Source organism: Rana temporaria, chromosome 8 (genome assembly GCF_905171775.1).
Source record: "Rana temporaria chromosome 8, aRanTem1.1, whole genome shotgun sequence".
NCBI classification, from domain to species: Eukaryota; Metazoa; Chordata; class Amphibia; order Anura; family Ranidae; genus Rana; species Rana temporaria.
Genome location: NC_053496.1, coordinates 163,404,232 through 163,418,219, shown reverse-complemented (window position 1 = coordinate 163,418,219; position 13,988 = coordinate 163,404,232). Strand labels below are relative to the sequence as shown.

Genomic DNA, 13,988 nt, shown 5'->3' with positions numbered 1-13,988 from the left:
CTGCGACAAATTGGCCACTAGTGAGGCTGCATTGCTGGGCACTGGTGAGGCTGCATTGCTGGGCAGTGGTGAGGCTGCATTTCTGGGCACGGGTGAGGGTCCATTGCTGGGCACGGGTGATGCTGCATTGCTGGGCACAGGTGATGCTGCATTGCTGGTCACAGGTGAGGCTGCATTGCTGGGCACAGGTGAGGCTGCATTGCTGGCCACTGGTGAGGCTCCATTGCTGGGCACAGGTGAGGCTGCATTGCTGTGCACTGGCGAGGCTGAATTGCTGGGCACTGCTGAGCCCTGCATGATTCTTTATGTAGTGCACTCCTGAGCCCTGGGGCTCTCTGTGGACCCTGATGTAATGAAGCCGGTCCTGGGGAACCTGATGTAAGTAGGGAGGCTCTCTGGGAGCTCTGATGTAAAGGAGGGCTCTCTAGGGAGCCTGATGTAAAGAAGGGGGCTCTGTGGACCCTGATGTAAGTAGGGAGGCTCTCTGGGGACTCTGATGTAAGATGGGGGGTCTCTGGGGACTCTGATGTAATCAAGGGGGCTCTGTGGACCCTGATGTAAGTAGGGAGGCTCTCTGGGAACTCTGATGTAAGATGGGGGGTCTCTGGGGACTCTGATGTAATCAAGGGGGCTCTGTGGACCCTGATGTAAGTAGGGAGGCTCTCTGGGAACTCTGATGTAAGATGGGGGGTCTCTGGGGACTCTGATGTAATCAAGGGGGCTCTGTGGACCCTGATGTAAGTAGGGAGGCTCTCTGGGAACTCTGATGTAAAGGAGGGCTCTCTAGGGAGCCTGATGTATATCAGTCATCCAATCATAGCAGGTGGTGGACAGCACCGTGACCCGAGACAGGTAAGTGCTGGGCGGGGGATGCACACTGGCAGCAATTGATGGGGCACAGTAGCGGCAATTGATGGGGCACACTGGCGGCAATTGATGGGGCACACTGGCGGCAAGTGATGGGGCACACTGGCAGCAATTGATGGGCACACTGGCAGCAATTCATGGGGCACACTGGCAGCAATTCATGGGCACAGTGGTGGCAGTTAATGGGCACAGTGGCAGCAATTGATGAGCACACTGGCAGCAATTGATGGGCACAGTGGTGGCAATTGATGGGCACACTGGCAACATTTGATGGGTACAGGAGTTGCATTTGATGGGCACAGTGGCAACAATTTATGGGCACAGTGACTGCGTTTGATGGGCACAGTGGCTGCGTTTGATGGCACAGTGGCAGCAATTTATGGGCACAGTGGCTGCGTTTGATGGGCACAGTGGCTGCAATTGATGTGTTTTTTTTTTTTTTTCAGTTTGTTTGCCCCCCCCCCTCCAAAAAAAAAAATTGAGCACCAGCTGCCACTGGTCAGTGGCACTTGTGTGATTATTCCTTCCTAATTACATATTTATTTATTACATTTTCTTATACACAAACTATTTACAGTATATATTATTATTATCAGAATTCATATTTGATTCTTCTACCCCCTGCAGCAGCTCAGTGATCTCCCTGTCCTCCCACCATCTGCCCCCACAAGCTCCTCCTCCCCCTGCAGAGCTGAGCGTCTCTTCGCCATAGCAACGAGGATGTGACGTCACGGGGCTCTGGATTCCCCGGACAAAACTACGTCTCCCGGCATCCCCCGCGATCCCCGGAGGCAGCTGGGCTGCTGCTGCTCCTCTGTGTGTCGGGGCCTTTGTGCGGAGGAGAACGGAGGAGGCCAGGTACACGGAGAGAGCTTACAGTGCTGGGACCGGGGATGGACAACCGCTGGAGGGAGGAGGGGGGCACCGGTCACCTTCATTGTGTGTCGCCACAGGGGGGCCTGTCTGCTATTATCTCCTTTACTGTTATTAGACAGGGTGGGCAGCTCCTCCCTTCACTCAGCCTGTCACCTTCCAAACACCTGCATTTATTACATTTCTGACAATATATATATATATATATATAATGGATATATATAATGGATCCCCTCCCCCAAAATGTATATAGAACTTTAATATAAATCTAATTTGCTGAGTTTGGGTCTCCCATGGAGCATCCTTTGCTCCATAATTGCTGCCATTGTTCAGGTGACCCCACAATGGGTCATATTCCAGGCTATACTCAAGGGAAGCCATAGATGAAGGACAGTGATGGTTGGGGAGATGTCATCCTATGGCGAAGGATCTCCAATTGTTGGGGAGATGTCATCCTATGGTGATGGGTATGGGTGAAGGATCTCCAATGGTTGGGGAGATGTCATCCTATGGTGATGGATATGGGGTAAGGAGCTCCAATGATTGGGGAGATGTCATCCTATGGTGATGGATATGGGGAAGGATCTACAATGGTTGGGGAGATGTCATCCTATGGTGATGGATATGGGTGAAGGATCTCCACAAGTTGGGGAGATGTCATCCTATGGTGATGGGTATGGGGGAAGGAGCTCCAATGGTTGGGGAGATGTCATACTATGATGATGGATATGGGTGAAGGATCTCCAATGGTTTGGGAGTTTTCCTCCTATGCTGATGGATATGGGTGAAGGATCTCCAATGGTTGGGGAGATGTCATCCTATGGTGATGGATATGGGGGAAGGATCCACAATGGTTGGGGAGATGTCATCCTATGGTGATGGATATGGGTGAAGGATCTCCAATGGTTGGGCAGATGTCATCCTATGGTGATGGATATGGGGGAAGGATCTACAATGGTTGGGGAGATGTCATCCTATGGTGATGGATATGGGGGAAGGAGCTCCAATGGTTGGGGAGATGTCATCCTATGGTGATGGATATGGGTGAAGGATCTCCACAAGTTGGGGAGATGTCATCCTATGGTGAAGGATCTCCACAAGTTGGGGGGATGTCATCCTATGGTGAAGGATCTCCACAAGTTGGGGAGATGTCATCCTATGGTGATGGATATGGGGGAATGATCTCCAATGGTTGGAGAGATTTCATCCTATGGTGAAGGATCTCCACAAGTTGGGGAGATGTCATCCTATGGTGATGGATATGGGGGAATGATCTCCAATGGTTGGAGAGATTTCATCCTATGGTGATGGATATGGGGGAATGATCTCCAATGGTTGGGCAGATGTCATCCTATGGTGATGAATATGGGTGAAGGATCTCCAATGGTTAGGGAGATTTCATCCTATGGTGATGGGTATGGAGGAAGGATCTCCAATGGTTGGGGAGATGTCATCCTATGGTGATGGATATGGGGGAATGATCTCCAATGGTTGGAGAGATTTCATCCTATGGTGATGGGTATGGGGGAAGGATCTCCAATGGTTAGGGAGATTTCATCCTATGGGTATGGGTGAAGGATCTCCAATGGTTGGGGAGATGTCATCCTATGGTAATGGACATGGGGTAAGGTTTTCCACTGGTCGGAGAGACGTCATCCTATGATGATGGACATGCATATAGGGTCAAGATTTCCACTGGTTGGAGAGATGTCATCCTTTGCTGATGGTAATGGATATAGGGTAAGGATCTCCACTGGTCGGAGAGATGTGCTCTCATGGTGATGGTAATAGACATGGGGTCAGTATTTCAAAGAGATTTTATCCAATGGTGATGGATATGGGGGAAGGATCTCCACTGGTCAGAGAGATTTCATCCTATGGTGATGGATATGGGTGAAGGATCTCCAATGGTTGGGCAGATGTCATCCTATGGTGATGGCGATTGGATATGGGGAACGATCTCCACTGGTCAGCTAGATTTCATTCTATGTTGGTGAGATGTTATGGTGATGGATATGGGGGAAGGATCTCCACTGGTTGGAGAATGTCATCCTATGGTGATGGTAATGAATATAGGGACAGGATCTCCACTGGTTAGAGAGATTTCATCCTATGGTGAAGAATATAGGGGATGGATCTCCACAAGTTGGAGAGATGTCATCCCATGGTTATGGTGATGGATATGGGGGAGAGATGTCATCTTATGACGATGGTCATGGACATGGGGAAAGATTTTCCACTGGTCAGAGAGACCTCATTCTATGGTGGTGTACATGGATATGGGGTCAGAATATCTATTGGTTGGAGAGATATCATCCTATGGTGATGGATATGGGGGAAGTATCTCCACTGGTCAGATCCCATCCTATTGTGATGGATATGGGGGAAGGATCTCCACTGGTTAGAGCAGGGCTCGACAAATCCCGGTCGCCAGGTCGCCATGGCGACTAGAAATAGCGTCCTGGCGACTTGGCTTGGAAGGTGGCGCCATCTGGTGGTGAGCCGTTGGTATTGGTATTACAAGTTATTACCACCAGATGTGTGAGCTGGCGCCATCTGGTGGTGGCCGTTGGTATTACCAGTTAAGCATTACAAGTTAAGCAGCAATTCTAATGTCATTTTTCACTATTTTCACTGCCATCTTCTTCCCTCTAATTAGAACCCCCAAACATTATATATTTTTTTTATCCTAACACCCTAGAGAATAAAATGGTGATCGTTGCAATACTTTCTGTCATGCCGTATTTGCGCAGCGGTCTTACAAGCGCACTTTTTTGGGAAAAAATTACACTTTTTTTAATTAAAAAATAAGACAACAGTAAAGTTATCCCCATTTTTTTTTAATATTATGAAAGATAATGTTACGCCGAGTAAATTCATACCCAACATGTCACGCTTCAAAATTGCGTCTGCTCGTGGAATGCCGACAAACTTTTACCCTTTAAAATCTTCATAGGCGACGTTTAAAAAAAATCTACAGGTTGCATGTTTTGAGTTACAGAGAAGGACTAGGGCTAGAATTATTGCTCTCGCTCTACCGATCGCGGCGATACCTCACGTGTGGTTTGAACACCGTTTACATATGCGGGCGCTGCTCACGTATGTGTTCGCTTCTGCGCGCAAGCTCGTCGGGACGGGGCGCGTTTTCTGGCTCCTAACATTTTTAGCTGGCTCCGAGATTCCAAGCAAATTTGTCAACCCCCGTATTATACAGTACAGACCAAAAGTTTGGACACCCCTTCTCATTCAAAGAGTTTTCTTTATTTTCATGACTATGAAAATTGTAGATTCACACTAAAGGCATCAAAACTATGAATGAACACATGTGGAATTATACAGAACAGAAAAGTGAGAAACAACTGAAAATATATTTCATATTCTAGGTTCTTCAAAGTAGCCACCTTTTGCTTTGATTACTGCTTGGCACACTCTTGGCATTCTCTTGATGAGCTTCAAGAGGTAGTCACCTGGCGCAGCGCCCCATCACTCTCCTTCTTGGTCAAATAGCCCTTCCCCCGCCTGGAGGTGTGTTTGGGGTCATTGTCCTGTTGAAAAATAAATGATGGTCCAACTAAACGCAAACCGGATGGAATAGCATGCCGCTGCAAGATGCTGTGGTAGCCATGCTGGTTCAGTATGCCTTCAATTTTGAAAAAAAAAAAGTGTCACCAGCAAAGCACCCCCACACCATCACACCTCCTCCTCCATGCTTCACAGTGGAAACCAGGCATGTAGAGTCCATCCGTTCACCTTTTCTGCGTCGCACAAAGACACGGGGGTTGGAACCAAAGATCTCAAGTTTGGACTCATCAGACCAAAGCACAGATTTCCACTGGTCTAATGTCCATCCCTTGTGTTCTTTAGCCCAAACAAGTCTCTTCTGCTTGTTGCCTTTCTTTAGCAGTGGTTTCCTAGCAGATATTCTACCGTGAAGGCCTGATTCACACAGTCTCCTCTTACCAGTTCTAGAGATGTGTCTGCTGCAAAAGGTGGCTACTTTGAAGAGCACCCTGTCCAGACGAGCTCGCGCTCAGAAGCGAACGCATACGTAAACGGTGTTAAAATCACACAAGTGAGGTATCGCCGCGATCGTTAGAGCGAGAGCAATAATTCTAGCCCTAGACCTACTCTGTAGCTCAAAAAATGCAACCTATAGAATTTTTTAAACGCCGCCTATCGAGATTTTTAAGTGTAAAAGTTTGACGCCATTCCACAAGCGGACGCAATTTTTAAGCGTGACATGTTGGGTATCATTTTACTTGGCGTAACATTATCTTTCACAATATATAAAAAAAATTGGGCCAAATTTATTGTTGTCTTATTTTTTAATACAAAAAAGTGAATTTTCTCAAAAAAAGTGCGCTTGTAAGACCGCTGCGCGAATACAGTGTGACAAAAAGTATTGCAATGACCGCCATTTTATTCTCTAGGGTGTTAGAAAAAAATATATATAATGTTTGGGGGTTTTAAGTAATTTTCTAGCAAAAAAAAAATGTTTTAGTCTTGTAAACGCCGAATCTGAAAAACAGGCTTGGGGCTTAAGTGGTTAAAGAGAGGTTGATTTAAAAAAAAAAAAAAAACCTTTTCCCTAGGGATTGTATGCATGTTTCCTTGTCAATATATCTTTATTTGAGTGAGAAAGAATTATACAGGTACTGTATGCATGTTTCACATAGTTTAGGGATTCTCATCATAATGTAAAAGCTTCTCGTCAGTAGACATCCAAAAGCCCTGAGACTGCTGCTGGGCGCCAGAACCCCAGCAGACTCAGATCTGACACTCTGTAGTATTTTTATTTACTCCTTCCCTAGTAGTGACATAAAATGTAATATACTGTATAGTGGTGAGGAGAGGGGCAGAGGAGCTGGGCCAGCACAGACAATTCCAGAAGAGGACAGCTGTGATGTGGCAGGAGGGAGGGAAAAGTATGGATTTGCTATGGAGTTGACTTTTCCTGGAGTGGTTTATTCCTTTAGCAAGTTCAGTCTCGCATCACAGGTGAATAAAACACTTTAGGGAAGCGCTGTATTAATCGATACCTTTTCCCCCTGAAAATAGGAGGAAAATCGCGGGTGCGTGTTATACGCCGATGGCGTACCTTGGAGTAGAAGGAGGGGGATGAGCGTCGCCGGAATCGCCGAGCCGTCATGTCCTGTTTACTCGGCTCTGACGTCGCACACATGTCCCATCTCCGCCACCGGCATTGGACCAGTGTTCTGTCAATCACATGAGCTGGTCCAATGGCGATGGCGGAGGTGGGACTGTGTATGTGAGAGCTGAGTACTGAAAACAGAAGATGACGGCTCTGATTGAGGCTGCAGGTGGGCATCAGGCTGCATTGGATGGGTGCAGATCAGGCTACAGATGGGCACAGAGGCTGCATTGAGGCTGCACATGGGCATCAGGCTGAATTGGATGGGAGCAGATCAGGCTGCAGATGGGCACAGAGGCTGCATTGAGGCTGAACATGGGCATCAGGCTGCATTGGATGGGAGCAGATCAGGCTGCAGATGGGCACAGAGGCTGCAGGTGGGCATCAGGCTGCATTGGATGGGTGCAGATCAGGCTACATGGGCACAGAGGCTGCACATGGGCATCAGGCTGCATTGGATGGGAGCAGATCAGGCTGCAGATGGGCACAGAGGCTGCATTGAGGCTGCAGGTGGGCATCAGGCTGCATTGGATGGGAGCAGATCAGGCTGCAGATGGGCACAGGGGCTGCATTGAGGCTGCACATGGGCATCAGGCTGCATTGGATGGGAGCATATCAGGCTGCAGATGGGCACAGGGGCTGCATTGAAGGCTGCACATGGGCATCAGGCTGCATTGGATGGGTGGAGATCAGGCTGCAGATGGGCACAGAGGCTGCACATGGGCATCAGGCTGCATTGGATGGGAGCAGATCAGGCTGCAGATGGGCATCAGGCTGCATTGAATGGGAGCAGATCAGGCTGCAGATGGGCACAGAGGCTGCAGATGGGCACTAATCAGGCTGCATTGATTGGCACTGACCACTATTTTGCTTCAAAGTGGTTTATTTGAAAAAATAAATAAAAATGTTTCCTGAAACTTCCCTCTTAAATTGAAGGTGCGTGTTATACGTCGATAAATACGGTAATTTACATACTTGATCTTTCTGTGGATTTACCTACAATTTTCTTGCTGTTGACACTGCGTCTTTGAAAGTGTAATATGTTGGAGGAAACAAGATGGATATTTGCTCTTTAAAAAATTAATTTGTAGCTAACTTTTTTTTTTTTATCTGTGGGTTTTTAGCTAAAAGATATTGAAGGCCACCCACACAGCCCCGCGACTACACGGACACAAGTCCACATTTGGAAATTCCTGAAGACTTCCAGATGATGAACAAGGAGAAGAGTAACATGACTGAAAGGATCTTGAGTCTGGTTTTAGAGATACTGTATCTGCTTATAGAAGAGGTGAACGGCTAAAGCTGACAAGACACTATACATTCTGATTGTAGATCTACAGTGGGGGAAATTATTATTTGATCCCCTGCAGATTTAGTGAGTTTGCCCACTTACGAAGAAATGAAGGGTCTATCATTTTTATCATAGGTGTATTTTAAATGATAGTGACAGAATATCAACCTAAAATCCAGAAAAAACACGATACAAAGGTTTTATAAATTGAGGTGCAGGTCAGGGAGTAAAATAAGTATTTGATCCCAGAGCAAAACATGACTTAGTACTTGGTGGAGAAACCCTTGTTGGCATGCATGTTACTTGTAGTTGGTTACCAGGTTTGCACACAGCTCAGGAGGGATTTTGGTCCACTCTTCTTTACAGATCTTTTCTAAATCCTTAAGGGTTCTTGGCTGTCACTTGGCAACTCAAAGTTTCAGCTCCCTCCATCAATTTTCGATAGGATTAAGGTCTGGAGACTGGCTAGGCCACTCCATGGCCTTAATGTGCTTCTTCTAGAGCCACTCCTTTGTTGCCTTGGCGGTATGTTTTGAATTATTGTCATTAGGGTTGTCCCGGGACCGATACTAAGCATTTCCCCGAGTACTTGCACTCGGGGAAAATGCTCCGATACTTCACCCGATACCTGACTTTCCCTGTATCCTCCTCCAGTTCCCCCCATCCGTTCTGCTCTCCCCCTCCACGCTCCGTGTCCCCCCTCCATGCCACTGCTATGCTCCTGGGTTCTGCTCTCCCCCACCATGCTCTGTGTCCCCCCTTCTGTACCGCTGCTATCCTCCTTGGCTCTGCGCACCCCCTCCATGTTCCATGTCCCCCCTCCGTGCCGCTGCTATCCTCCTTGGCTCTGCGCTCCCCCTCCATGCTCCTTGTCCCCCCTCCGTGCCGCTGCTATCCTCCCCGGTTCTGCTCTCCCCCTCCGTGCCGCTGCTCTCCCCCTCTGTGCCGCTGCTGTCCCATTCCGTGCCGCTGTTGTCCCCCACTGTCCTGCTGCTGTCACCCTCCGTGCCGCTGCTCTCCCCCTCCGTGCCTCTGCTGTCCCATTCCGTGCCGCTGTTGTCTCCCACTGTCCCGCTGCTGTCACCCTCCGTGCCGCTGCTCTCCCCCACCATGCCTCTGCTGTCCCATTCCGTGCCGCTGTTGTCTCCCACTGTCCCGCTGCTGTCACCCTCCGTGCCGCTGCTCTCCCCCACCGTGCCGCTGCTCTCCCCCACCGTGCCGCTGCTCTCCCCCTCCGTGCCGCTGCTCTCCCCCTCCGTGCCGCTGCTGTCCCCCTCCGTGCCGCTGCTGTCCCCCTCCGTGCCGCTGCTGTCCCCCTCCGTGCCGCTGCTGTCCCCCTCCGTGCCGCTGCTGTCCCCCTCCGTGCCGCTGCTGTCCCCCTCCGTGCCGCTGCTGTCCCCCTCCGTGCCGCTGCTGTCCCCCTCCGTGCCGCTGCTGTCCCCCTCCGTGCCGCTGCTGTCCCCCTCCGTGCCGCTGCTGTCCCCCTCCGTGCCGCTGCTGTCCCCCTCCGTGCCGCTGCTGTCCCCCTCCGTGCCGCTGCTGTCCCCCTCCGTGCCGCTGCTGTCCCCCTTCGTGCCGCTGCTGTCCCCCTCCGTGCCGCTGCTGTCCCATTCCGTGCCGCTGTTGTCCCCCACTGTCCTGTTGCTCTCCCCCTTCGTGCCGCTGCTCTCCCCCTTCGTGCCGCTGCTCTCCCCCTTCGTGCCGCTGCTCTCCCCCTCCGTGCCGCTGCTTTCCCATTCCGTGCCTCTGCTGTCCCATTCCGTGCCTCTGCTGTCCCATTCCGTGCCGCTGCTTTCCCCCTCCGTGCCGCTGCTTTCCCCCTCCGTGCCGCTGCTTTCCCCCTCCGTGCCGCTGCTCTCCCCCACCGTGCCTCTGCTCTCCCCCACCGTGCCGCTGCTCTCCCCCTCCGTGCCGCTGCTGTCCCCCTCCGTGCCGCTGCTGTCCCCCTCCGTGCCGCTGCTGTCCCCCTCCGTGCCGCTGCTGTCCCCCTCCGTGCCGCTGCTGTCCCCCTCCGTGCCGCTGCTGTCCCCCTCCGTGCCGCTGCTGTCCCCCTCCGTGCCGCTGCTGTCCCCCTCCGTGCCGCTGCTGTCCCCCTCCGTGCCGCTGCTTTCCCCCTCCGTGCCGCTGCTGTCCCCCTCCGTGCCGCTGCTGTCCCCCTCCGTGCCGCTGCTGTCCCCCTCCGTGCCGCTGCTTTCCCCCTCCGTGCCGCTGCTGTCCCCCTCCGTGCCGCTGCTGTCCCCCTCCGTGCCGCTGCTGTCCCCCTCCGTGCCGCTGCTGTCCCCCTCCGTGCCGCTGCTGTCCCCCTCCGTGCCGCTGCTGTCCCATTCCGTGCCGCTGTTGTCCCCCACTGTCCTGCTGCTGTCCCCCTTCGTGCCGCTGCTCTCCCCCTCCGTGCCGCTGCTCTCCCCCTCCGTGCCGCTGCTTTCCCATTCCGTGCCTCTGCTGTCCCATTCCGTGCCTCTGCTGTCCCATTCCGTGCCGCTGCTTTCCCCCTCCGTGCCGCTGCTGTCCCCCTCCGTGCCGCTGCTGTCCCCCTCCGTGCCGCTGCTGTCCCCCTCCGTGCCGCTGCTGTCCCCCTCCGTGCCGCTGCTGTCCCATTCCGTGCCGCTGCTGTCCCATTCCGTGCCGCTGTTGTCCCCCACTGTCCTGCTGCTCTCCCCCTCCGTGCCGCTGCTCTCCCCCTCCGTGCCACTGCTTTCCCATTCCGTGCCTCTGCTGTCCCATTCCGTGCCTCTGCTGTCCCATTCCGTGCCTCTGCTGTCCCCCTCCGTGCCTCTGCTGTCCCCCTCCGTGCCGCTGCTGTCCCCCTCCGTGCCGCTGCTGTCCCCCTCCGTGCCGCTGCTGTCCCCCTCCGTGCCGCTGCTGTCCCCCTCCGTGCCGCTGCTGTCCCCCTCCGTGCCGCTGCTGTCCCCCTCCGTGCCGCTGCTGTCCCATTCCGTGCCGCTGCTGTCCCATTCCGTGCCGCTGCTGTCCCATTCCGTGCCGCTGTTGTCCCCCACTGTCCTGCTGCTGTCCCCCTTCGTGCCGCTGCTCTCCCCCTCCGTGCCGCTGCTCTCCCCCTCCGTGCCGCTGCTTTCCCATTCCGTGCCTCTGCTGTCCCATTCCGTGCCTCTGCTGTCCCATTCCGTGCCGCTGCTTTCCCCCTCCGTGCCGCTGCTTTCCCCCTCCGTGCCGCTGCTTTCCCCCTCCGTGCCGCTGCTTTCCCCCTCCGTGCCGCTGCTTTCCCCCTCCGTGCCGCTGCTGTCCCCCTCCGTGCCGCTGCTGTCCCCCTCCGTGCCGCTGCTGTCCCCCTCCGTGCCGCTGCTGTCCCCCTCCGTGCCGCTGCTGTCCCATTCCGTGCCGCTGCTGTCCCATTCCGTGCCGCTGTTGTCCCCCACTGTCCTGCTGCTCTCCCCCTCCGTGCCGCTGCTCTCCCCCTCCGTGCCGCTGCTCTCCCCCTCCGTGCCGCTGCTCTCCCCCTCCGTGCCGCTGCTCTCCCCCTCCGTGCCGCTGCTTTCCCCCTCCGTGCCGCTGCTTTCCCCCTCCGTGCCGCTGCTTTCCCCCTCCGTGCCGCTGCTTTCCCCCTCCGTGCCGCTGCTTTCCCCCTCCGTGCCGCTGCTTTCCCCCTCCGTGCCGCTGCTTTCCCCCTCCGTGCCGCTGCTTTCCCCCTCCGTGCCGCTGCTGTCCCCCTCCGTGCCGCTGCTGTCCCCCTTCGTGCCGCTGCTCTCCCCCTCCCTGCCGCTGCTCTCCCATTCCGTGCCTCTGCTGTCCCATTCCGTGCCGCTGCTCTCCACCTCCGTGCCGCTGCTTTCCCCCTCCGTGCCGCTGCTTTCCCCCTCCGTGCCGCTGCTTTCCCCCTCCGTGCCGCTGCTTTCCCCCTCAGTGCCGCTGCTCTCCCCCTCCGTGCCGCTGCTCTCCCCCTCCGTGCCGCTGCTCTCCCCCTCCGTGCCGCTGCTCTCCCCCTCCGTGCCGCTGCTTTCCCATTCCGTGCCTCTGCTGTCCCATTCCGTGCCGCTGCTCTCCCCCTCCGTGCCGCTGCTCTCCCCCTCCGTGCCGCTGCTCTCCCCCTCCGTGCCGCTGCTCTCCCCCTCCGTGCCGCTGCTCTCCCCCTCCGTGCCGCTGCTCTCCCCCTCCGTGCCGCTGCTCTCCCCCTCCGTGCCGCTGCTCTCCCCCTCCGTGCCGCTGCTCTCCCCCTCCGTGCCGCTGCTCTCCCCCTCCGTGCCGCTGCTCTCCCCCTCCGTGCCGCTGCTTTCCCCCTCCGTGCCGCTGCTTTCCCCCTCCGTGCCGCTGCTGTCCCATTCCGTGCCGCTGCTGTCCCATTCCGTGCCGCTGCTTTCCCCCTCCGTGCTGCTGCTTTCCCCCTCCGTGCCGCTGCTTTCCCCCTCCGTGCCGCTGCTTTCCCCCTCCGTGCCGCTGCTGTCCCCCTCCGTGCCGCTGCTGTCCCCCTCCGTGCCGCTGCTGTCCCCCTCCGTGCCGCTGCTGTCCCCCTCCGTGCCGCTGCTTTCCCCCTCCGTGCCGCTGCTTTCCCCCTCCGTGCCGCTGCTTTCCCCCTCCGTGCCGCTGCTCTCCCCCTCCATTCATTTTCAGTGCAGCTGAGAAAGGGACTGTCCTTATCTTCCCTTTGAGACAGAGAAAGGGACTACCAGAGGTCTGTTAAGACCCCTGATATCTCACCAAAGCCCCCCCAACAGGGCTGAAAGCATGCTTCAATTTTATGTGTCGTTTTTCAAAACGTCGTTTTTTACTTCACAGAAATTGACCGTGTGTAGCAAAAAACGTTGTTTTAAAAGACGTTTTTACACCCGTGCATGCCCAGAAGCTAGTTATGAAGCGAGCTTCAATGGAAAAAGTGGTGAGAACGTAACCTCGCTTTGCTAGAGCATTGTGAAAAAACGATGGTGTGTAGGCAACTTCGTCTTTGAAAATGTAAGTTTCAAAAACGTTGTTTTTTACTTCACAGAAAATGTCGTTTTTTTTCATCACATAAAGTGATGGTGTGTACGGGCATCATCCAAATTTTACAATACATGGCCCCATCCATTGGCCCCTCAATGTGGTAAAGTCAGCTTGTACCTTTATCAGAGAAACGGCCCCAAAGCATCATGTTTCCACCTCCATGCTTGACTGTAGGGATGGTGTTCTCGGGGTCCTAGTCAGCATTTCTCTTCCTCCAAACACGGCGAGTCCCCATCCTCAAGAAGGCACATGTACTGTCATGCCGATGAATATCTAAACGATTCAGAGAAGGATTGGGAGAAAGTGCTGTGGTCAGATAACACCAATATGGAGCTCTTTAGCTTTAACTCGACACGCCTTGACGTTTGATCCTGACCTTGATCCAAACACACAATTTTTTTTCTATTATTTAATCAATACATTTTTTTACACACGCTCTCTTTTTTTTTTTTTTTTTTTTTTGTGCAAGGATAGAGTGATATAATGTATCTCTCTCCTCCATTCACAGAAAAAGAAAACACAGGGCACAATAAACAATGCAATTTAAATGCATTTTTTGCTGTGAAAATGACAATGGTCCCAAAAATGTGTCAAAATTGTCCGAAGTGTCCGCCATAATGTCGCAGTCACGAAAAAAATTGCTGATCGCCGCCATTAGTAGTAAAAAAAATAAATAAAACTATCCCCTATTTTGTAAACACTATAAATTTTGCGCAAACCAATTGATAAACGCTTATTGCGATTTGTTTTACCAAAAATATGTATCGGCCTAAACTGAGGAAAAAAAATAAATTATATATGTTTTTGGGAATATTTATTATAGCAAAAAGTAAAAAATATTGCATTTTTTTCAAAATTGTCGCTCTATTT

The 13,988-nt window shown here is 53.1% G+C and overlaps 1 protein-coding gene across 2 annotated transcripts in view; it reads left to right on the top strand.

The window, feature by feature from the left end:
- The first annotated feature begins 1,639 nt into the window (after window positions 1–1,639).
- LOC120909324 (zinc finger protein 135-like) overlaps window positions 1,640–13,988 on the top strand; it is a 36,151-nt gene continuing 23,802 nt past the window's right edge. For both annotated transcript variants that reach the window (XM_040321071.1, XM_040321070.1), the window contains exons 1-2: window positions 1,640–1,725; window positions 8,017–8,180. In XM_040321071.1, coding sequence (XP_040177005.1) covers window positions 8,100–8,180 — 81 coding nt within the window. In that variant the 5' untranslated portion in view covers window positions 1,640–1,725; window positions 8,017–8,099. The remainder of the gene's footprint in view (window positions 1,726–8,016; window positions 8,181–13,988) is intronic.